The following is a 26512-nucleotide window of genomic DNA, read 5'->3' on the forward strand; positions in this document are numbered from 1 at the left end:
ACAATGTTTCACTGTCGTGCATAGTAATTCAATGAAAAAACTTGCAAGCTAATGCAGTGATTGTAATCTTTTGCTGTAAAATTATAGGGTAATGTGGTTAATAAGTCTGAGAGAATCTTCAAATTTATTTTATACTATGTCCAAAGCGTTTTCATGTTTTATTTCCTATTACAAGTAATATAACCACAAGAAATAAAATATATACATCATTACCGTCACATCTACATTAATTATATCTCCGTCTCTCAGAGGCCGTAGATCAGGAATACCATGGCAGATAACATTGTTCACAGATGTACAGATGGACTTTGGAAAACCATGGTATCGTAATGGTGATGGATACGCTCCATTTTCTATTATCATCTGATGTAGCTTTCCATCAATGAAGTCGGTAGTTACTCCTACCTAGACCAAAAATTATATTTATGGCAGTCAGTAAACCATAACAATCTGAAGCAAGGCAACTTTTTGTACACAATCATTTTGTGCTTTCTCTGAATTTTTTAAAGTGACATGTGAAACCTGCTGTCTTTTCTTTTGTAAGATGAAGCACACAGATTTAGGTATGTAAGTAACAACAAAAAAACAGTATGAAACCTTAATCCTTCAACCATATTTCCAAAAATGTCCTAAAAAGAAATAGGTACTGTCCCAGTCTTTTAAAAAAGTTATGTGTAATCACATGTAGCTTACACAAAAATTGTAACAGCAGTATCATTCACTGCTTACTTGCAACAACAGCTAACACAGCAGTTATATAATTATTGGCACATCAGTGTTAAAACTGCACACCAAGGCAAAGTTCAATTTGAAATTACCTTCAGTAAAGGTACAGCTGCATTTAAAACCTTTTTAGCCAGCTGACAGCTCAGCTTCATTTTGTCTATGGCAACAGCAGATTTTGTTTCTGTGGCATAAACTACCTCTGGCACAGAAGATGCAAAATATTCTGGCTTTTCAATATCAGGAGGCACTGTTTTCTCTGCTGTAACCTCATATGGGCGAACAACATCATATTTTCCACTGATGGACCTTAAACATGGTGTAAAATCCTGGTTTTTATGTCTTGCAGTGAAATAAACTAAAACAATATAACATTTGAGATATATCACATTATGACGGATATAATCATAAATATATGTATATAGTAAATTTACACTAACAAGGCTAACAATACACAATAGATACAAACATCAGTCTTACACAAAACTTAGGTTTCACGGTATTATTTCACATTCAGAACACTTTATGCACACAACAGTTCTCATTGGGGGTGTTGTCCACAATGACAAACACAAGAAAGTCTCTTACGCGTTTGTCAAGGATTCTAGAGCTTGCATATATTCAAGTGATCTCAATTATTTCCATGCTGGTATCGGGAAGTCTATCAACATTACATGTTGTGATCATCTAATTCCATGGTCATACACTGAAGATGTTGAAGACAAGTTCAAAATTTACATATTCCAGTAATTTCCTATGTGGTTCTTCCTTCAGCTCTTGTTCCACTGGAGGAAGTAAATACTATCCTAAGGTGTGGCAGCTGTCATTAGAATAAATTAAATTTATGGTCTTCCACAATTCTTTCACAGGCATCATCTGCCAATTTGCGATTCCCATATGCACAAGTCTCCAGAAATTAAACACCAAAGTGTAACAGAGCCTTCCCCATCAAGTTTAATGTGTGATACAAATATGTCCACCAAAACTTAATGATTAGTTCCTACTGAAGGGCTATATCTAAATTACAAATAATACTGTATTACAAATACACAAGTGACAAGGGTGATTATACCGCCCATCAAAAGAAAAATTTTGAGCACACTTTTATTGCATTGTTGTTCTTTTTTGTCTGTTTTGCATTTTTAATACATTTTGCAGTATATTTTGTGGTTATTGGGTTTGCTTGTACACGGATTTTGTGATAGTTGCTACTTAGCTCTGACTTGTTTACGTACTGAAATAAATGCTCGTGATGAATTGTGAGGATTCGCACATATATTTATACATTCCTTTTGCTATGAGTAGCTGCACTTGTGTCTTTTTTCTTGTAACTCAAGTGAAGAAGTAGCATCACTGCATGACATTTATCTCATGTTTTGAATTTCTTTTATGTGTGACTTCTGTCTAACATTTTTGTTAACACATGTCTGACATAACCTTTTTGTTTTGCATATTTAAGTTTTCATTTCTTTGCTTTAGATATTTATTTGACCATGAGTGCAAACTCTGGGAGTTGTCATAGGAAAGTAACTAGCAGGATGCAGTGAGAGAGCTTGAGGCAATGTAATGGGGGAAACTCCGAGGAGGTCACTGAGGCACTCTCTTGGAACTGAAAAATATGCAACAGGAATGGACTGAGAGAGGAACGGGAAAGGAAGGTCTGTGTCCTTCAGGCACATTTGGATCAGCCTAGGAGAGAGCTAATGAGGATGAAGGAAGGTAGTGCTGAGGGAGGATGGTTGGAAACAGCAGTTGGTAGGAAGTCTAGTGGGAGGAGGATGTGATATTACAATTTTATTGCATCCACTAGCAACAGATTCCAACTGACAAAGTTGATAGGAGAAGAGCCTCATGATGGTGTAGGGGTGGAGAATGTGCAGCAGAATCTGTACATGAATAGGAAAGACAGGTAAAGCACAAATGTTAGGAAGAAAAGGGTGCTGTTGTTAGGTAGCAGTCACAGCAGAGGTGTAGAACCTCAATTACAGGAGAATTGAGGGGAGGGGTATCAGCTCACCACCATTTTCAGAGTGAGCTGGATTAGATGGTTTGTAATGGTTGTAAGAATTGTGGAAGAATTTTTCAATGGATGAAGTAATGACAGTGGGTGAGGCACAGAACTGCTTGAAGAGGGACAGGGCATACAACATAAGTGGTGACCTGAGTAAGACAGGTTCCCTAAATGGTGGCACCAATGTGAGCAGGGTTGGGCTGTTCCGGCAGCATGATCAGCCTTGTCTCGGCAGTGCTATTCAGTGAGTCACTGTGGAACTGGATATGGCACTGAAGATTGCTGCTGAGGCACACACTGCACTGGTACTGGTGGGATCTAGAAGGATGTGAAGCTACACCAGGCACGGTATGCACCTCAACAGTACTGAGAAAGGAGGTTAATGCAGTTAACTCTAGTATAGCAGGTGGGTGTAGAACCACACACAGTCAATACCTGTTGTCATGGGTAGAAGGACTAGGCCTTTTTTAGTACAAACCATTACAACAGGCACCCCTCCTTTGTAAATATCTCAACCAGTTTAGAGATTTCTCCTTTGTGTGCCCAGAAGATAGATTGTTCCACATCAGAGTGCACAGACACCATGGAAATTTGCTCAGAATTATCTACTGTTCATCAAAATGGGCACTCCATTAAAAAATACAGCACACTAGATTGAAGCTGAATTACAGCCTTGGAACAGTATGGTGGTATGCACTGCATCATACATGAAAGTGACAAAAATCATGGGATAATGATATGCACATATATAGATGGTGGTAGTATCCCATACACAAGATATAAAAAGACAGTTTACTGGCTGAACTGTCATTTGTAATCAGGTGATTCATTTGAAAAGGTTTCCAATGTGATTAATGCTGCACAACAGGACTTAACAGAATTAACAGACTTTGAGCGTATAATGGTAGTTGGAGCAAGAAGCGAGGGACATTACATTTTGGGAATCATTAGGCAATTCAATATTCTGAAACCCACAGTGCAAGAATGTACCAAGAATATCACATTTCAGGCATTACCCCTCACCAGACAATGCAGTGACTGATGGCCTTTACTTAATGACAGATCTGTGGAACCTGCGTAAGATTGTCAGTGCTGACAGACAAGCATCACTGCGTGAAACTACCGCAGAGATCAATGTGGAACATATGATGAATGTATCCATTAGGACAGTGTGGCAAAATTTGGCATTAATGGTTTATGGCGCACACGACCAATGTGAGTGCATTTGCTAACAGCACAACATTGCCTGCAGTGCCTGTCCTGGGATTGTTACAACTTCAGTTGGACCCATGGCGACTGGAAAATTGTGGCCTGATCACATTAGTTCTGATTTCAGTTGGTAAGAACTGCCGCGTGGGTTAGCTGAGCAGTCTAAGGCGCTGCAGCCATGGACTGTGCAGCTGGTCCCGGCAGAGGTACGAGTCCTCCCTCTGGCATGGGTGTGTGTGTTTGTCCTTAGGATAATTTAGGTTAAGTAGTGTGTAAGCTTAGGGACTGATAACCTTAGAAATTAAGTCCCATAAGATTTCACTCACATCTGAACTTTTTTTTTTTTTTTTTTAAAAAAAAAAGAACTCATGCTAGGGTTTGAGTGTTGCACAGACCCAACAAAGCCATGGGCCCAAGTTGTCAACAAGGTACTGTGCAATCTGGTGATGACTCCATAATGATGTGGGCTGTGTTTAGGATTTTGAGTGTTGGGCTGTGGGGTATGGGTAATACTTTCAGATTTATCAACAACAAATCCATGTCTGTGTTTACATAGACTTGATTGGGTCCTCTGGTCCAATTGAACTGATCAATGATCAATGACTGGAAATGGTTATGTCAGCTACTTGGAGACCATTTGCAGCCATTCATGGACTTCATGTTCCCAAACAATGATGCATCATGTCACCAGGCCACACGTATTTGCAACTGGTTTGGCCAAATCATTCTCTCGAATTGTTCAGAATGTTCTTCACTCAGATTGCCCAAAATGAATCCCATCAAACATTTATGGGACATAATCGGAAAGTCAGTTCATGTACAAAATCCTGCACTGGCAGCACTTTCGCAGTTATGGTGGCTGTAGAGGCAGCATTGCTCAATATTTCTGCAGGAGACTTTCAACAACTCGTTGAGTCCATGTCACATTGTGCTGCTGCACTACACCAGGGTGGTCCGACATGATATTAGGAGGTATATCATGACTTTTGTCACTTCAGTGAATAAGATTATTGTCTTATAAATGTGTTAGCTGCTACAGCAGAACTCCAGTAAAGGAAATTAATTGCGAACTGGAAAGTAGTCATATAAACATAGATACTTCACAGGTGGCACATATTTTAAAGCTAAAGATGTCTGATCTCAATTAATGTGGATAAACATTTTAAATTGGCAGCTGTTGAACCAATGATACTAGACATCTATAAGAAGTTAATTGTTCTGTATTTGTACCATTCGCTTAATGATAATGAGGACATTTTCTTTAACAAATTAACTGAAATCTTAGTAAGTCTCGACCTCAAAAATATTATAACAGTATGTGGAGAAATGGTTATTATCACAGGTGTTGAGGGTGAAATTAGTGATAATTTTTTAGACTTTTAAGCAATTTTGGCATTTGCATAAGTGGTAAACACTGCTACTAAGGTATCAAAAAGTTCAGCATCAGTCTCAGACAATGTACTTCCAGATATTGACAGGGAAAATTGTAAATTATTTATAAGAGATCATAGCCTTTCTTGTCATTGCTGGTGGGTAATAAAGCTAAAGACGGGCTTGGTAAAGCCCACAAAACTGCAGAACTACAAAAGGATCTTCTCAGAATATAAAATTCATTTTTTTCTAGGACACTGGAAAATCAAACGTGGGATGAAGTGTAAATGGGAAACTGGATGCTAAGCTCTTTACATTGTCCACGCTGTTTAAATTAATTTTTGGGGAGACATTTCCAAAAGTAGCCACTCTACAGCAGTAGCAACTAAGGAAAATAAAAGGATAACTCTGGGTATTAGAAAGTCCTCCTAAACACTTAAGTTTTTCAGTTCTTTGAAAAGACTGCACTAATCTACAGTTCCCTGATTATTACCACAAGGCCAGCCGGAGTGGCCGTGTGGTTCTAGGTGCTACAGTCTGGAACTGAGCGACCGCTACAGTCGCAGGTTCGAATCCTGCCTCAGGCATGGATGTGTGTGATGTCCTTAGGTTAGTTAGGTTTAATTAGTTCTAAGTTCTAGGCAACTGTTGACCTCAGAAGTTAAGTCGCATAGTGCTCAGAGTCATTTGAGCCATATTACCACAGGCATAACAAAAGATACGGGTGGGTACTATTTGCTGCCAAAAGGTCATTCAATGACATGTTAATATTTAATGCAGAAAATAAAAACAAAGTAGTGTGAGATGTCATAAGACAAGAAATTAGAAAAGGCAGGCACAAGTTTAATAACACGCAAATTAAAAATGGGGAAAAGGTAACAGAAAATCTCCAGGAATTGCCAAATTCTGTGAATGGCAATTTCTCTGGTATTGAGAAGTTGCAGCAAAATCTTCCTAAAACACACACAGCCCCACAGTGACCTACATGGCAATGGTGGTGTTTGCCACAACAGAGCTCAAAGTCAGGAAAACAACACAGAAATTAAAAAATAAGAAGTCGGGGGTTTAGATGGGGTTCCAGTATGCTCTGAAGTGGTGCATAGATGGCATACAAGCCCCATTAACTAACATAATAAATGAGCCCTTCAATTCAGGCATTTTCCCAGAGTTCCTACCGCATGCAGTACAGACAAGTCAGCATAAGAAAATCCTGCCAGCTAACAGCACTGCTGTCAGCTTTCAACTGCTAACTGCAGATGGCTGCAGGCATGAACACTAGGCACCCATAAAGCTATGACAAGACTGAGATATTGTTACATTTACCAAGTCACGTCACATGGTTGGTTAAGGTGGGTGTGCGAAGCTGCTGCACCCAGCCCACTGCAACTGGCAGGGAGCAACTTACACCAACTCAACTATAAGTGTGCCCTTACTAAAAAAAAAAAAGGCAATGCAGAAAGTATTGGAAACTTCAGGCCAGTTTCACTACTATTCTCAAAAATTACTGAATCTATTATAAAAGATAGACTAATGAGTTACATGAATTAATAAAACCTGTTTACAAAGCACATTTCGGTTTCTGAAGTGGAAGTAGTACATCATCAGTCATTACTGAGTTCACAAAAGTGGTACCTGAAGCTCTTGACAGGGATGTTTAAGTCATATTTTTAGACTTTTCCAAGACTTTTGACATTGATGACCATTAAATACTGCTAAACAAGTTGTGCCAGCCATATTTTTCACTTGTCGATACTGAGGTCATTTGACACGAGACTGTAGTGAATGTAGGTGGAAGATTGTTGTCTCCAATACAGATATTTGTGTGACATGGGGGTATGTCATATACCACAGACAACGTCAGTTTCAGCTCTCATATGGATAAGACATGGCTGAAAACTTCATTATTGGCTGAAGCAACATTCTACCTACTACTCTCAGCAATCACTTAGTTGTGGCAGTAATCTGAATCCTAGTTGTTGTTTCTGTTGTTGTTGGCAGTGGCGATAGTGATTTGAATGAAACACTCTGCCATGATCTGGCCGTTGTTTCCTAAGCTGGTCTGGAGACTCCCATTGCTCCATGAAATCCTCCTGGTGGCCTCCAAGAAATGTACAGTTCAGTTCAATAACTGTTGCCGAATTCTTTTCTTGTTCTCCATAATGATATATGACATTTTGACCTTGCCACTCTAAAAGAGATGGTTCTCTGCAGAAGGCATGTATGTAATCACACCTTCACATGTCTGTGCTCCTCCCCTTGCTTGCAAAATGGCATTCTTCACTTCTTCTGGGAACGGCCTGCCTTCTAAGACTATATGAAGACTTTGGCATGGAATCATCAATAACTTGGCACCTAATGCTGTTGATTTGATTCACTCATTCCTGTGCACTGTCTCTACAGTCAAACACATCCAATTAGCCATACACTGTCCCATTAGCCTTACTGAGGACCTGAAGGCTTACTTTTTGGCACTACTCGTTCTCGTATATGAATCTGTATCGGGGAAAAAAATCTCTGGAGAGATGGTCCATGATAACTTTCCATTGGGCAGTGTGTTTGAAGGATGGTGTGCATAAAAAAGAACCAACAGCACAGAACAGATCTACAGTACTGTTCATGTTTGTGCTCTGCACAATGTTCCGATAGCATAAATGTTCTGCAACAATAGGATATTAACAACTCAACCCTGGAAGGGGGGCACAGATGGTAGCAGAGTCTATATCACATGATGTGCTTTACAATTTGCACAGTGGTAGAATGGATGGGAAAGCTGTGTTATGAGATTAGTAAAAGTCTTTTTCATTTCCTTATTTGTTTCATGGGAGGGGGAGGGGGGGGGGGGGGGGTAAGACAGACAGAGGTGATAAAAGTGACCATATGATGCATGTAAACAGAAAGTGGTTAAGTGGGTAGTGTGTGGGACAGGGGGAGAATGATAAGCACCACCAAAAAATATTGTTTACCCCGCCTTTAGCGCTCTTCCTATTGAGGCTCTTCTTCCTGTGAGGGCAGTAAACCCTTAGCAGGGGAATTAGAATCTTCAGAAAGTTTGTGTGTGTGTGTGTCACATCATGAACACATAGCTATTGCATTTTAATATAGCTGTCTGTTGGTTTGAGCATCGTTTTCAGTAAGTAAGAGCTGTATACAATCCATGATCAAGTTGATGAACATAATTTTTTCAGTTACAGGATTTCAGTGAGGGCATATTTTGGACCTGTGGTGTGGCTGGATGGTGCTCCTGAAGCAATGCCAAGAACATTGTAACAATGAAAGAGTACCAAACAGTAGTAGCTATATGTTACATGAATCTATAAATCACATGTATCAATTTCATCAGCACGGTGAAATGCGGTTATCGTAGCTTTGTATTTTTTAATAAAGAGAATGATTCCCTTGTGAAAATCACTGAACTCTTAAGAAGGGAGTTGCTGTCTTCTCCTTGCCAATTAAAGCATGTGAAACTGTTTAATTATACTCCCCTCCAGATTACATACATAGTGAAAAAAGGAGCAAAGGTATCACTATGGGAGACATGGACCGGTCAGAAAACTTCTGCATGTCTAAGGACACAAATGTATTCCTGTTCACAGAATAACAACTGATCTGCAACCAGCCATTCATTATGTAAAAGAGCCTTTGCAACTTAAAGGAGTGGATATAGTAGTTTACAAATTAGCCAGCTGCATGGGATATACTGTTGTTGCCAGTAAAAATCAGTATTTGTTTATCTTATTCCTCTACTGAAGATAAAATGTGCTTTTGTCCAGTTAATTAAAGATAATGAACAACTTCCTGATCAGTCCAATACTTCATTTCCTTAACTCCACAAAAATCATTTCATTCACACTAACAACATTTCAAAAAGCAAGTGGCAACCAGACAACCCTGTCAGAACTCAAATACAGTTGAGTGTTTACATGAAGCCAAAATAAATTGTGCCACATGAAATATTGCTGCCAAACCTGCATTAACAGAATTGATATTGGTGAGTCCATATGGCCATCCAGCAGTGGTGTTGGGTGATTGGTTTATGGAAAACAGTTGGTGAACTCATGTATAAAGTAGCTGTAATTAACGGACAGTGTTCCGAGTGCTGCAGCATGGGCTGCATACATTGCAGGATGCTGAAACATCATGTTCATTAATCAGCGGGCTTGTGGAGTATCTGAAAAAAAAAAATTATAGTTCCACTTTCTGCCACTAGGTGAAAATATGGCACTTAAGCAGTCATAAAGTGATATGTGTGCAAGCAAAGGGGAGGAGCAACCAAACACATGATAATGGTGGTTCTGGCATGTTTATAAGGATATGGCCACAAATTACAACATGTGTTCAGTATGATCTGCCGACTCAGCAAAACGCAACATCCATAACATGGCATGGCCGACAGTTGCTTGTGGTATATCCAGTGTAATCAGAACAATATGGCATTGCATGCTAACCTTCATCTATCTCCATGCATGTCAAAAAATGAAGACCAAGGTCACAATGTTATAGCTTATTTTGGGACTTTATTTGGCATACATTCTGTTTCTTGTAGGGATACTAGTGTAGAATTTGTTGCCGAATCTTTTGAAACATTGACCAAGGGAGAGAGAATTCCTGTAACACAGCTCGAGCACTGGCTGCAGAATGTTAGGCACCGAGACATGTGCTCGACAGTTGGCTATAGCTATAGCAACTTCATCACCAGCTGTCATGGGAACAGTCCACCTCCCTCTTCCTGCTGCACCACCTAATTCACCTTCCTTCAAATTTATTGATCATATTCTTTAGTCCATTTATTGGCATGGGGCCTCTTTGCAGCTGTTTCTGTCAGTGATATTCCTGCAATGCAGTGCTGCTATTGTTGCCATTCTGACACAGTAACTTTACCAGCAGTGCATGGTATTTCTCCTCAATAGCTGTTGCATTTCCTATGGACAACTTCAACCTTTTTAACCCTTTACACCAACAATCTATTCACAATAGAAATGAAGACATGTCGCCAAGTGACAAACAGTATACGACATCATAACAGCAAACATTTCACTGCTTACACACAGCAGCAAATTTTCACCTGATGACAGAAAATGGAATTATTATATTTTCAGCACACCCAGGGTTCACACTGAGTAATGAACACACCTACTACATTTCAATGCCCTATGATGTATACAGCCTGCACTGCAGCCTTCTGACCACTGTCAGTTTAATTATAACCAACCGGTATATGTAGTATGAAAGGAGCCTTTGGAACTTTGGTTCTACCAAGAAGAAAGTCTATAACTGTCCTTTCTCTACATGGGAACCAAATTCAGCATTTCCTTTGGCATGGTACACATGTCATTATGACATCCATTACGCATTATCACAGCACCTCACCAGAAATGTGTCAGTAATACCCCATGATCATTTTTGCTTCATAAACAAAACAAGACATTTTCCCAACTTAAAGAAGGAAATCCCCTCCTCCCACTTCCTTTCCTCAGATAGCAAAGGATTACCTGCGGTTGTGTTACTCTCACTAATTATGTGGAAAAGACGTTGGGCATGGTAACTTATCAGAATTTTAGAATCCTGAGAGCTGCTTACTTACTTTCAATGTGAGTTGATAACTTGCCTCTGCAGGAGGCAGCTATGTAACATGCTTCCCTATTTCAGCATTATATAATAAGAATTTCTGTCAACCCTGAGGAGGCCTACCTAGAGACATAACATCCTCAGAGGAAGTAATGCTCATCACATCCAGAGCATCAAGTACATTGCATGCGCTATGTGACTGTCATAAACAGGAAGACCTCAGTGTCTCTTGCCAATCTCAACCGGGTCTGAGTTTGGGGAAACCAAGTTTAGTACACCAATAACACCGTGTTGCAACAGTGTATGTCACAGGGATCTTGACTTGTGGGGTGGATAGCTATTCAGACAAACAGTCATTGAGCAACTCTGAGGCACTTCCTGCACATCACATCAGTTTCATTAGCCTTTTTTAGTTATCTGGGGCTTATCCTGGGTCAACTTTGAATTCTCTAACTGCTCATGGGATTGCAAAAGCTTCTGATTGTGTAAATAAAAATATTCCATAGAGTTTGAGTGTACTGTTGGGGAGTAATAACACTCACTCAGTGATGAAACTTTAGATAGTCTATTGAGAGCTTCGGTCCAGAAACGAATTTTAAACTATAAGAGCACATATGTGTTTTCAAGAATGTTATCTTGACTGTTAAAAGAATATAAGTTTCATTTGAAAAGTTGCTTCCTCCTCCTACACACATAAAGGCATCTTTGGAAAGATGGCATCCAGTGAAAGCGTCCTTTGTGCTAAGTGCGAGAAAAACGTTAAAAATAAGGAATTCAGTATTTTATGTGGACCGTGGTGTGGAAAATCGTTTCACACGGAATGTGTGGGGCTCACCAACAGTGAAGATTGCATTCTAAAGTGCTCAGAAGGTCGCTTAAAATACGTTTGTGACAACTGTGAAGTGAGGTTAGTCGATGAAATCTCAGAAGACATTAATACAACGAAACATGAACAAATCTCGCACTCTAAGCAGCAATGCAGTGTTGATCTAGTTGCATCAGTGAATAATCTTATTCAAATTGTGAAAAAACTTACCAGTGATAACAAACAAATAAAAGAAAAACTAGACACTGATTGCCACAAACTCTAAGTTAGAAATATTGGTACCAAAATGTGAAGAAGCATCTCAATCATCAACAAACACAGCAAGACAGTGTGCAGAGGATGATGCCATGTATTATAGCCAGAAATAAAGAGGTAAACATCGCTAATCTGAGGCAAAGTTCAAATACTGGTCTGGAGTGTGTCAGAGAAGCAGCACCTACCACCATCACTAATCACAACAGCAGCAAAAAGCCTGCAAATTCATCACGTGGTAATTTTCCAATGAGAAAATTTTGAAGACCCAAACACTGCTAGAGTGGCATCTAGTTCAAATGTAAACTATGAGTGTGTCAGTGAAACTGAACCCCACATTAAAAACAAACCAAATACAGACGTAAACAATCTGATGGATGAAAACTCTTCGGAAGGCATCAATACAGACTGGCAAGAAGTGAAAAACAAGTGAGGAGGCAGAAGACATTCGACTGTCGCAAAACAAGAAAATGAACTGGCCAAAACCACTGAAGACACAGGAAAAGAAAACAAAACATCTTACAAGACTGTGCTATAAAATGGAAAATCTGGTGAACAGTGTTTGAGGCCCACTATACAAACGTTTGTGAATGCTAGTACTAAAAACAGAAATAAAGCCATAATAGGTATTGGCGATGGAAAAGGAATGCTGTATGGTTACGAAAAAGCCTGGTTTCACCCAACCAAACTAAGAGGTGGCACCACAGCTGAAACTGTAACTAACTTCTTACAGAACACTTTCCCAAACCACAACAATTTTACAGTTAAAAAACTGGAAACATAGGGAATAAATAATAGCTTCAAAATTGGTGTTGATTTCGACCTAAAAGATAAAATAATGGACAACAGTATATGGCCGAAGAACATTGTGATAAAACATTTTTTATTCCGGAGGATGCCCAGTGCACCAGTGCAATAAACTCCCAAGACCAAGAACTTTCCAGTGAAAAAGGAAATGATATCATTGAAGAAAATGCTGTCTTAGTTATAGCGAGTGTAAATGTGTAGTGCCTCAGAACAAAACTTGATACATTATCACTGTTTGTTGACGAAGTGAGACCTGATGTATTATGTATATGTGAACACTGGCTAGCCCAACCACAAACAGAATACTACGGAAACATTGAATATTTAGAAATGGTGAATGCATGGTGCAGAGGAACTACTATCCATGGTGGGGTGGCTATGTATGTAAATAGTAAACTCAGTGCCAATAAAACTGACTTAAGTAAATTTTGTGTAGATCTAGACCTAGAATTAGCTGCTTTGGGACTGTCAGATGCCAACTTAGTTGTTGTTTCTGTCTACCATTCCCCAGATGGGAATTTTGAAAATTTCCTCAACCAGTTGGAAAGCTGTCTGTGTCACCTAGTGCACTTAGGGACAAAAATTGCTTTATGTAGAGACTTCAACATTCATACTGGAGAAGGTAATGATAAAGAAAGAGCTTTCATGAACTTAGTAAGCAGCTAATGGCTATTCGTAGGAAAATCTCTACCAATAAAAGGAGCTATTTGTCTTGACACAATTGTGACAAACCTAAATAGTTGGGACTACTAAGTAAGTGTGGTGGACCCTATATTAGCAGATCACCATCCGGTAATCATGAAGTTATGGACAAACTCAGTAAGTACACAACAAATTCCCAGCTGGCATTCAAATTATGTATTCAGAAATAGAGTTATTACACAGAAAAGCTTAGATGATTTCAAAACTACAGTGTCTTCGATAGATTGGCACCAAATAATTGATGAATTGCCACCAAATTCTGCATTCAATCACATGTTCCATACCCTTAAAGTGAAATTTGATGAACATTTCCCATTAAAACCCAAGAAATATTCAAATGCTAAAACAAAATGTAGACAAAAAATAAACAAAGTAAAGAGGTGGTATACTCCTAGACTAGCTAAAATAAAATGTATTGTCCAAAGACTAAATGACAAGGTCAAAGCTGCTAAAGATATAGATACTAAGGACAGACTGTACTCTAGTTATTATTACACACCAAAAGGATCTACAGAAATGAAGTAGAAAAAGCAAAGAAGGAAAGCAATGCCAGATTTATTGAAGAAGCTCACAATCTTTGTAAAGCAGCATGGGACCTGGTCAATGAGCACAGGAAATCTGAATCAGAGGCTGAGACGGTTTTGCAACCATGTGGACTGCAGATTCCTCAACTTGCACCATAGGGTGGTGGGGTTTCGGGTTCCGCTGGATAGGTCAGGAGTCCACTACACGCAGCAAGCGGCTACACGGGTAGCAGGATTTGTGTGGCGTGGACTGGGTGGTTTTTTAGGTTAGATGGCCTCGGGCAAGTACAGAAAGGGCAGCAGCCTCAAAGGGTGCGGGGCAAAGTCAGGACATGCGGGGGCCAAGCAGCAATCGGTATTGTAATTGTAAACTGTCGAAGCTGCATTGGTAAAGTACCGGAACTTCAAGTGCTGACAGAAATCACCAAAGCTGAAATCGTTATAGGTACAGAAAGCTGGCTGAAGCCAGAGATAAATTCTGCCGAAATTTTTACAAAGACACAGACAGTGTTTAGAAAGGACAGGTTGCATGCAACTGGTGGTGGCGTGTTTGTCGCTGTTAGTAGTAGGTTATCCTGTAGTGAAGTAGAAGTGGATAGTTCCTGTGAATTATTTTGGATGGCGGTTACACTCAACAACCGAGCTAGGTTAATAGTTGGCTCCTTTTACCGACCTCCCGACTCAGCAGCATTAGTGGCAGAACAACTGAGAGAAAATTTGGAATACATTTCACATAAATTTTCTCAGCATGTTATAGTCTTAGGTGGAGATTTCAATTTACCAGATATAGACTGGGGCACTCAGATGTTTAGGACGGGTGGTAGGGACAGAGCATTGAGTGACATTATACTGAGTGCACTATCCAAAAATTACCTCGAGCAATTAAACAGAGAACCGACTCGTGGAGGTAACATCTTGGATCTACTGATAACAAACAGACAGAACAGGGAATCAGTGATCATAAGGCCGTTGCAGCATCCCTGAATATGGAAGTTAATAGGAATATAAAAAAAGGGAGGAAGGTTTATCTGTTTAGCAAGAGTAATAGAAGGCAGATTTCAGACTACCTAACAGATCAAAACGAAAATTTCTGTTCCGACACTGACAATGTTGAATGTTTATGGAAAAAGTTCAAGGCAATCGTAAAATGCGTTTTCGACAGGCACGTGCCAAGTAAAACTGTGAGGGACGGGAAAAACCCACCGTGGTACAACAACGAAGTTAGGAAACTACTGCGAAAGCAAAGAGAGCTTCACTCCAAGTTTAAACGCAGCCAAAACCTCTCAGACAAACAGAAGCTAAACAATGTCAAAGTTAGCGTAAGGAGGGCTATGCGAGAAGCGTTCAGTGAATTCGAAAGTAAAATTCTATGTACCGACTTGACAGAAAATCCTAGGAAGTTCTGGTCTTACGTTAAATCAGTAAGTGGCTCGAAACAGCATATCCAGACACTCCGGGATGATGATGGCATTGAAACACAGGATGATACGCGGAAAGCTGAAATACTAAACACCTTTTTCCAAAGCTGTTTCACAGAGGAAGACCGCACTGCAGTTCCTTCTCTAAATCCTTGCACAAACAAAAAAATGGCTGACATTGAAAGAAGTGTCCAAGGAATAGAAAAGCAACTGGAATCACTGAACAGAGGAAAGTCCACTGGAGCTGACGGGATACCAATTCAATTCTACACAGAGTACGCGAAAGAACTTGCCCCCCTTCTAACAGCCATGTACCGCAAGTCTCTAGAGGAACGGAGGGTTCCAAATGATTGGAAAAGAGCACAGGTAGTCCCAGTCTTCAAGAAGGGTCATCGAGCAGATGCGCAAAACTATAGACCTATATCTCTGACGTCGATCTGTTGTAGAATTTTAGAACATGTTTTTTGCTCGAGTATCATGTCGTTTTTGGAAACCCAGAATCTACTCTGTAGGAATCAACATGGATTCCGGAAACAGCGATCGTGTGTGACCCAACTAGCGTTATTTGTTAATGAGACCCAGAAAATATTAGATACAGGCTCCCAGGTAGATGCTATTTTTCTTGACTTCCAGAAGGCTTTCGATACAGTTCCGCACTGTTGCCTGATAAACAAAGTAAGAGCCTACGGAATATCAGACCAGCTGTGTGGCTGGATTGAAGAGCTTTTAGCAAACAGAACATAGCATGTTGTTATCAATGGAGAGACGTCTACAGACGTTAAAGTAACCTCTGGCGTGCCACAGGGGAGTGTTATGGGACCATTGCTTTTCACAATATATATAAATGACCTAGTAGATAGTGTCGGAAGTTCCATGCGGCTTTTCGCGGATGATGCTGTAGTATACAGAGAAGTTGCAGCATTAGAAAATTGTAGCGAAATGCAGGAAGATCTGCAGCGGATAGGCACTTGGTGCAGGGAGTGGCAACTGTCCCTTAGCATAGACAAATGTAATGTTTTGCGAATACATAGAAAGAAGGATCCTTTATTGTATGATTATATGATAGCGGAACAAACACTGGTAGCAGTTACTTCTGTAAAATATCTGGGAGTATGCGTGCGGAACGATTTGAAGTGGAATGATCATATAAAATTAATTGTTGGTAAGGCGGGTACCAGGTTGAGATTCATTGGGAGAGTGCTTAGAAAATGTAGTCCATCAACAAAGGAGGTGGCTTACAAAACACTCGTTCGACCTATACTTGAGTATTGCTCATCAGTGTGGGATCCGTACCACATCGGGTTGACGGAGGAGATAGAGAAGATCCAAAGAAGAGCGGCGCGTTTCGTCACAGGGTTATTTGGTAACCGTGATAGCGTTACGGAGATGTTTAATAAACTCAAGTGGCAGACTCTGCAAGAGAGGCGCTCTGCATCGCGGTGTAGCTTGCTTGCCAGGTTTCAAGAGGGTGCGTTTCTGGATGAGGTATCGAATATATTGCTCCCCCCTACTTATACCTCCCGAGGAGATCACGAATGTAAAATTAGAGAGATTAGAGCGCGCACGGAGGCTTTCAGACAGTCGTTCTTCCCGCGAACCATATGCGACTGGAACAGGAAAGGGAGGTAATGACAGTGGCACGTAAAGTGCCCTCCGCCACACACCGTTGGGTGGCTTGCGGAGTATAAATGTAGATGTAGATGTAGATGTAGGAAGACCACACTGCAGTTCCTTCTCTAAATCCTTGGACAAACGAAAAAATGGCTGACATTGAAAGAAGTGTCCAAGGAATAGAAAAGCAAATGGAATCACTCAACAGAAGAAAGTCCACTGGACCTGACGGGATACCAATTCGATTCTACACAGAGTACGCGAAAGAACTTGCCCCCCTTCTAACAGCCATGTACCGCAAGTCTCTAGAGGAACGGAAGGTTCCAAATGATTGGAAAAGAGCACAGGTAGTCCCAGTCTTCAAGAAGGGTCGTCGAACAGATGCGCAAAACTATAGACCTATATCTCTGATGTCGATCTGTTGTAGAATTTTAGAACATGTTTTTTGCTTGCGTATCATGTCGTTTTTGGAAACCCAGAATCTACTCTGTAGGAATCAACATGGATTCCGGAAACAGCGATCGTGTGAGACCCAAATCGCGTTATTTGTTCATGAGACCCAGAAAATATTAGATACAGACTCCCAGGTAGATGCTATTTTCCTTGACTTCTGCAAGGCGTTCGATACAGTTCCGTACTGTCGCCTGATAGACAAAGTAAGAGCCTACAGAATATCAGACCAGCTGTGTGGCTGGATTGAAGAGTTTTTAGCAAACAGAACACAGCATGTTGTTATCAATGGAGAGACGTCTACAGACGTTTAAGTAACCTCTGGCGTGCCACAGGGGAGTGTTATGGGACCATTGCTTTTCACAACATATATAAATGACCTAGTAGATTGTGTCGGAAGTTCCATGCAGCTTTTTGCGGATGATGCTGTAGTATACAGAGAAGTTGCAGCATTAGAAAATTGTAGTGAAATGCAGGAAGATCTGCAGCAAATAGGCACTTGGTGCAGGGAGTGGCAACTGACCCTTAGCATAGACAAATGTAATGTATTGCGAATACATAGAAAGAAGGATCCTTTATTGTATGATTATATGATAGCGGAACAAACACTGGTAGCAGTTACTTCTGTAAAATATCTGGGAGTATGCGTGTGGAACGATTTGAAGTGGAATGATGATATAAAATTAATTGTTGGTAAGGCGGATACCAGGTTGAGATTCATTGGGAGAGTCCTTAGAAAATGTAGTCCATCAACAAAGGAGGTGGCTTACAAAACACTCGTTCGACCTATACTTGAGTATTGCTCATCAGTGTGGGATCCGTACCAGATCGGGTTGACGGAGGACATAGAGAAGATCCAAAGAAGAGCGACTCGTTTCATCACAGGGTTATTTGGTAACCGTGATAGCGTTACGGAGATGTTTAGCAAACTCAAGTGGCAGACTCTGCAAGAGAGGCGCTCTGCATCATGGTGTAGCTTGCTTGCCAGGTTTCGAGAGGGTGCATTTCTGGATGAGGTATCGAATATATTGCTTCCCCCTACTTATACCTCCTGAGGAGATCACGAATGTAAAATTAGAGAGGTTCGAGCGTGCACGGAGGCTTTCAGACAGTTGTTCTTCCCGCGAACCATACGCGACTGGAACAGAAAAGGGAGGTAACGACAGTGGCATGTAAAGTGCCCTCCGCCACACACCGTTGGGTGGCTTGCAGAGTATAAATGCAGATGTAGATGTAGATGTAGAAAACACCCACCTCTTGCTCGAATTCTTGCAGTCCAGATGAGTTTAACAACTATTTTATAAAAATAGTGGAAAACACTGTAGATGAAATTCCTCACTTTGGAATAGATCCTGCAGCTGCTGTGAAATTTTAGAATAAATGCAGCATGGTAATGTGGAAACACTGTAGATGAAATTCCTCACTTTGGAATAGATCCTGCAGCTGCTGTGAAATTTTAGAATAAATGCAGCATGGTAATGTGGAAGAGTGTGTATCCAAAAGAAATAATAAAAATTGTAAAAAGCTACAAATCTTCAGGAAGCCCTGATATTTATGACATGTCCTGTACTATGTTAAAAACTATAATCAGTGAAATTGCACAGCCATTAGCAGTAGTAGTAAATAAAAGCCTCCATGCAGGGGAATTTCCAGACTTCCTGAAAGTAGCACGCACAGTGCCTGTTTACAAAAAAGGCAGTCCACATGAAGTGTCAAGTTACCGGCCCATATCTATAATACCAGTATTAGCAAAGGTGATGGAATAGATAATGAAAGAACAACTATTAAGTTACTTTGAAGGAAATAGTCTCTTTTATGATGCACAACATGGCTTTTGGAAGGGCAGGTCAACAACAACAGCTGTACTTGACTTAGTTACAAACATAAGTCAGGGTTTTGAAGACAAAGAGTCTATGGTACTAGTACTCTGTGACCTTAGTAAGGCATTTGACTGCATCCAACATAAGGTCCTGCTCAGAAAGCTGAAAACATATGGTATAGGGGGATTTGTCCTGCAAACTCTTGAATCCTACCTGAGATGGTGGTGGTGGTGGTTAGTGTTTAACGTCCCGTCGACAACAAGGTCATTAGAGACGGAGCTCATGCTCGGGTTAGGGAAGGATTGGGAAGGAAATCGGCCGTGCCCTTTCAAAGGAACCATCCCGGCATTTGCCTGAAGCGATTTAGGGAAATCACGGAAAACCTAAATCAGGATGGCTGGAGACGGGATTGAACCGTCGTCCTCCCGAATGCGAGTCCAGTGTGCTAACCACTGCGCCACCTCGCTCGGTCCTACCTGAGAAACAGATGACAGATTGTCTCCGTGCAAGGAGCTGATTCAGGTGAGAAGAAGCTACAGCATGGTGTGCCACAGGGATTGGTAATATGGCCCCTGCTATTCCTTATCTTTGTAAATGACATAGGCTTCAATGTACACACCTTGCAGTTTGCGGATGATACAACCTTGTCCTCAAAAGGAGAGAATGTCGAACAGGAAGTCCAACAAGCAGAGGTCTTGTTCAATGAGGCTAAGACCTGGTTTATGATGAACAAAATGAAAATTAATGAAGAAAAAACTCAAGAGGATGATATGCAGCCTCAGCAATACTGGAGCACTGGGTAACGCAGCAGATGTTAAACTTCTGGGCTTTCTCATTGATACCAAATTAACCTGGCAACAGCACACCAAACATGTATGTTCTAAACTTTCACGGGTCCTGTACCTCTTGAGGAAACTGAAAAGTATATTACCAGAACAGTACCTTCTAACTGTGTACTATGCAATGTTCCACAGCCACATCAGTTATGGGCTGTTGTTGTGGGGCCATTCAGCAGGCTGCAAGAATGTGCTTATACTGCAAAAGAAAGCAATGAGGATCATTACTTCAAGCAATAAAACAGGCCACTGCAAACCAATTTTCACCAGGTTAGGAGTTCTGACTGTTTACAGCCAGTGTATATTGAACTGCCTCTTCCACATAAAGAGAAACCATGATATTTACAGAAAGAGAAATGAAGTCGAGAAATACAGCACTTGCAACAAAGACAGTATCGACATGCCAAGGTGTCGATTAGCAAAGACACAAAACAGCTTCCCAATGGTGGCCCTAAAATTGTTTAATGCTCTACCTGATCACATTCAGTCTTTACCATGGAAGCAGTTTAAAACTACTATTTTGTGTAAGCTAAAAGAGCAACCCTTCTACAATATTGAAGAATTCTTCTCTAGTAATGGCATAGAGTTTACTTGAGCTGCAGCTCAGTTCCATGACTCCAACAGCAAAAGGTTATATTCAATTTCATTACATACTTGTATCTGTTTTATAGTTGTGATATTATTGTAATCTAATTTATAACTTAAATATGTCTTGCAGTATTAAATTACTATCATAGTAGAGTTGTATTCATGTATTTTGATAATGCTGTATCTTGACGTTGTCTGTCCAGCCGTGGCTGGTGAATGACAGAGAATTGGTAATAAATTCAGTGAATCATTTGAGGAGTGGGACACCAGTAGCAGTGATAGCTATGAACTATCAGGTTTCATAAATACAATCATGTTCAAGTATCAAATAGTATTGGGAGACCACCACAACAGCAGGATTATTGTATTGTGTGAAGACCTAATGCAGATGACACTGAAGAAATTAAGAATGAATGAAGAGGGTAGTTATGAACTTAAGAAAATGACTATGTTCATATGGACATTTCATTCATCAACATTGCGCATACATTGCTGTTTTAAGCTACATGAAACCTTACATCTAAATCCAATGCACAATTTCAAGTGTTGGCACTATGGGTACTTTACTACCGCATGTGAGTGACAGTCCACTTGTGGAAAGTGTGGACAGGCTGTGAATAGAATAGGAAAGTTTCGACCAGAACCAAAAAAATGCATAAACTGTTTTGGTGATCACTTAATTTGGAATATGTGCAGCATTCATGAAAAAAAGACAATGTTATGAGAAGAATTCCATGTTATGAATCCAGGGAAATTCAGCACACTCAGAAACCCCAAATGATTTCTACATGTGAGAAACAGCATTCCTCAACATAAACTCTATCATTAGAAATTTATACACACACACACATATCTCTAAATCTTTGTGCAAAGATGGGCTTTAGCTGAAATCCACAGTAACCTCTGCTCCACCTACAAAGATGATGGGAAGTTTCACCAAAGCATGAGATTACAAACACACATAGCAAACAGGTTTCTCTCAACTACAAAGACATAATAACAGGAAACATTTTTTATACACAATAAAAGAAAAACTCAACAGAAAACAACAGAAAACCAAATAGCTGGGCCCAAAGTTATCACATCATGGTTCACTGGTCTTGTCTGGATCTGCGGGAGACCATTTTACAGATGACATGGACTTCAAGATTTCTTGAGGAAACTAAAACTATCAACCTTAAAATATCCGAGTGTCCCTACCCCGAAAGATAGGTTAAGGAATAATAAAAACTCTCACTGGCAAGGTGGTTTGTCATACTTGTGAAGAAGTCGAAAACTAATGGCACAGTTCCAACTCTGCCCAAAGCACAACATTTAATTAGTGCGTTTACTTCTCTCTATTAATGACACATACAAACACAAAAACTTGAACACTGAACAGTGCTTGAACAAAAAATGTGTCATTCAAACCACCTCCTTTAACTCTGGGTGTGTAACCAACAGAGTTCTGTATCAACATAGCCTTTTTTACTAATTTCTTAGCCTGCTCTTACTACAAGAAGTTTTGTGGCAGTTCTTATCATTTCATCTCACTCCCAGTACTTTTAAAATACTTTCTTCAACTGGGTAACAGTGGCATTTCAGTAACTAGGGACTTACTGAGCAGCTTAGAATCTCTTTGTTTCAAAGCTGATAATAGCATGAGATTTAACATTTTCCTTTCTGCTAACCCCATCCCTTACCCCAGTTTGTGTGTCTTTTTACTGTGCTCTCCATCTGCTCCATTGGATTTATGTTTGGCTGATATGGAAGCAATTGTAGGCAAAGAAAAACCTATCCCTCCCCATTTTTTCTAGAATTTCATCTTACTGGTAAGTGAAATGCAGCCCGATTTTCTTCCACATCACAAATAATTATATTTGCTCATATTTTCAGGCAAATTAATTCCATTTTCACTTCACAAAGAAGCAATGTTGGCTGTCTGATCATTCTCAAGAAATGCACCAGAGATCTAACATATAGATGACATTGGCTGACACTACTGTTACTGAGTATACCTTAAAGCACATCATTCTGCTAAAATTTCTTTAACATATAGCTAGCACACTCAATAACATAATTATTAGTGGTCCCACCTAAACAATCTATGAAAAATGCTGGTATAGCTGTTAAAATTATAAAATACACAAGATAAAAATAAACTTATAAGCAAACTATCTTGAAATTCATACAACACATGTTTCACTGTCAACAAAAATAGGCAGCAGATCATCAGCTGTTATAGAAAATTCTGCCTTCTAATCTTAACATAAAACACAGTCAATTAAAATGTGACATGATGAAATCTTTACACCAACAAACACTGGGGGGTCCTCATACCAGAACAAGAAACCCTACTTCAAAATGTACTCATAAGCACATGAGAAAGAATTCATCTTGCCTGCTTGGCTAGAAGGAGGCATGCCATACCTGAGTGGTTAGCTTCACCCAGTGAAAATTATTGTCCAGTCGTTCCAGATATTCTTATCTCCACTGACATATGAAACTCTCAATAAAAACAGGAGGGCCCTCTTGAGCAACAAGATTATCCATTTATGCTTCCTGGCTTGTTTCATCAACTGAATTTTCAAATATACAAGTCAGTAAAATTACACTTCTTTCCCTGACATTTGTAGGCATGGATGGGAGTTCTGGTTGGTCTTGAAGTGTTTAGATGCGGAATGAATGAACTACTATATGTACTAGGGCATTCAAGAATCTGTGCGGATGAGGAGCTTTATAGCATAGGTATGTCTTAACATAAGTTACACCATTCCAAAACTCTCCAACTCCAAAGGATCAAAAGTTCATATTTTATAGCCATCTCTGGACTCTCCTCCTTTCGATACAGGGTGCAAATTCCATGTTCATACACCTATTAATTCCCTACACAAAATCAGCTGAATTCCAGGCTAAGAAATTAAATTCAATAGCTCCTGTCACTGTTGTGTCCCAAAATTAATCAAATTCTGACTTTGTTCCATACTTTTCTAGCACTCAGCATCACTCCTAACAGCATGGACTTTTACAGCAACAAAACTCAGAAAATCCACCTCCTCACATTCAACAAGAGTGCAGGGGAACAGTAGCACAGCCATAGACAATATTTTTATTCATTCTTCAATACTAGATGGGCACTCTGTTAGTAAAAGAGTGAATGGCCTTTCAGACCACGATGCACAAATTTTTAACACTTTCCTGTACTCAAACAAATGCCAAATATAATTACAAACTATGCAGGAAAGTTAATCCAATGGCAATAGAGAGTTTTTTAAAACTCATCAAGGAACAAGAGTGTCAGGATGTTTATAGTGCTGATAACTTACATGACAAATACAATGCTTTCCTTAACACATTTCTCATGCTCTTTAAGAGTTACTTTCGATTAAAACATTCTAAACAGGGTACTAGCAGTACAAGGCAGCCTGCGTGGCTGATTAGCGCAATAAGAATATCATGTAGAACAAAGCGGGAATTATTTCAAAATGTTAGAAGTAGTCACAATCAAGTTACAGTTGTCCATTACAAACATTATTGTAAAGTCCTTAAAAATGTTATTGGGAAGGCAAAGATTATGTGGTGTGCAAACAGAATAGCTAATTCACAGGACAAAATTAAAACCATATGGTCAACTGTGAAGGAAGTGTCTGGTCAGCAGCACAACATCAACGATATAAAGTCAGTTCGTAGTAAAAATATTTCTGTTACTGATAAATCAGATATATGTACAGTATTTAACAATCATTTTCTGAGCACTGCTGGTGCATTAAATAAAAATTTAGTTTCTGCTGGGAACCATATAACTCTCTTGGAAAATGCCTTTCCGAGACTGATGTCTGAAAAACTCCTCAGTGATACAGACAAGGGAGAGATTGAGTCAATAATTAAATCACTGAAGACTAAGGATTCTCATGGATATGATGGAGTGCCTAGCAGAATATTAAAGTACTGTGCTGCACATGTTAGCCAGGTACTTAACAATATTTGTAATTTTTCCATTAGGAATGGTCAGTTTCCTGAATGATTAAAGCAGTCAGTAGTAAAGCTACTTTATAAAAAGGGAGAAAGTGATAATGTAGACAATTTTAGACCTATTTCTATGTCATCAGTGTTTGATAAAGTTATTGAAATGGCTGTATATGTAAGAATAATTGATCATTTTATATCACACACTTTGCAATCAAATGTACAGTTCGTCTTTAGAAGTCGTTTAACAAATGAAAATGCTATATTCTCCCTCTGTGAGGTCCTGGATGGATTAAGCAAGGCGTATTTTTTGATTTAACTATGGTGTTTGATTGTGTTGACCACAAAATATTGCTCCAGAAGTTGGACCATTATAGAATACGGGAAGTAGCTCACAATTGGTTCACCTCTTACTTTAACAACAGCCAGCAAAGGGTCATTATTCACAGTGTTGAGAATGGCTCTGGTGTGGGGTCTGAGTTGGGTATGGTCAAATGTGGGGTGCTCCTGGTATCAGTGTTGGTGCCACTCCTAGTCCTTATTTATATAAATGATATGCCCTCATGTATTATGGGTAACTCTAAAATATTTCTGTTTGCCTATGAAACTAGCTTGGTAGTAAAGGCTCTTGTGTGCAACATTAGCTCGGTTTCAAACAGTGCAGTTCGTGACATAATTTTGTGGTTTGTACAAAATATACTAACACTAAATCACAGTAAGACTCAGTTTTTACGGTTTCTAACGCACAGTTCAATAAAACCTGATGTTTTAATTTCACAGAATGGGCAAATGATTAGTGAAACTGAACAGTTCAAATGTCTAAGTGTTCAGCAGATATATAGTAAACTATTGTGGAAAACCCACATTCCGGATCTTGTTCAAAGATTTAATGCTGCCAATTTTACTATTTGAATGGTATCTAAAGTAAGTGATCAGTCAACACAAAAATTTGTCAACTTTGCTTATTTCCATCTCCTTATGTCATATGGTATTATATTTTGGGGAACTCTTTCCATTCTAAAAGGTTATTTTTGGCTCAGAAATGGGCAATCCGGCCAATAAGTGGCGTAAGTCCACGAACCTCCGGTTGACCTCTGTTCACGAGTCTGGGTATTTTGACATTGGCCTCTCAATATATGTATATTCCTTACTGTCATTTCTTTTTAACAATATTAGCTTATTCCCAAGAATAAGCAGCTTTTTACTCAGTTAATACTTGGCAGAAATCCCTCCTGCATTTGGATCAGACTCCCTTAATTCTTGTGCAGAGAGGTGTGCAGTATACTGCTGCATCCATTTTCAATAAGCTACCACAAGAATTCAAAAATCCTAGCAGTAATCCACACACTTTCACATTGAAACTGAAGAGTTTCTTAATGGGTCACTCCTTCTATTCTGTCGAGGGGTTCCTTGAAAAATTAAGCTGATTCTTGTGTTATGTTATTGACTGTGTTTACTGAAACTTAGGTCTTGACTTTTTTGAGTTCATAAACATTTTATTTTTATCTGTTATTACTTTTATGATGTAATTTCATGTACTGACATGTTCTATGACCGAAGTTTACTCCTCAATTTAGTCCTATGGAGCTTGACGTGTAAATAAATAAATAAAAATATGTCAAAACTGGTATTAGACGTCGATTTTAAACTTTGTGTTAATGACTCATTTGAAATTTCATTTTGGAATCTCCTTTTAGTTTATTGAAAGTATTCCAAGAGATTTTTCCCTCCTGCTTATTGGTTTTACTGTCCATTAACTCATTCACTTCAACTGACATAAATACAAAAATTCACAAACTGGTTCTATGACTTCATTGTTAAATTATAGTATTTTTGTTTTCATGCATTGATTGT

The 26512-nt window shown here is 39.5% G+C and overlaps 1 protein-coding gene across 6 annotated transcripts in view; it reads right to left on the reverse strand.

Moving 5' to 3' along the window:
• The window catches only part of LOC126248456 (methionine aminopeptidase 1D, mitochondrial), a 168896-nt gene that overhangs the window by 109636 nt on the left and 32748 nt on the right, over positions 1-26512 (reverse strand). For 5 of the 6 annotated variants that reach the window (XM_049949455.1, XM_049949453.1, XM_049949452.1 and 2 more), the window contains 2 exons: positions 819-1032; positions 214-405 (listed from right to left, as the gene is read on the reverse strand). In XM_049949455.1, coding sequence (XP_049805412.1) covers positions 214-405; positions 819-1032 — 406 coding nt within the window. The remainder of the gene's footprint in view (positions 1-213; positions 406-818; positions 1033-26512) is intronic. The other variant, XM_049949458.1, reaches the window with a different exon arrangement.

The sequence above is a fragment of the Schistocerca nitens genome, chromosome 3 (genome assembly GCF_023898315.1).
Source record: "Schistocerca nitens isolate TAMUIC-IGC-003100 chromosome 3, iqSchNite1.1, whole genome shotgun sequence".
Lineage (NCBI taxonomy): Eukaryota > Metazoa > Arthropoda > Insecta > Orthoptera > Acrididae > Schistocerca > Schistocerca nitens.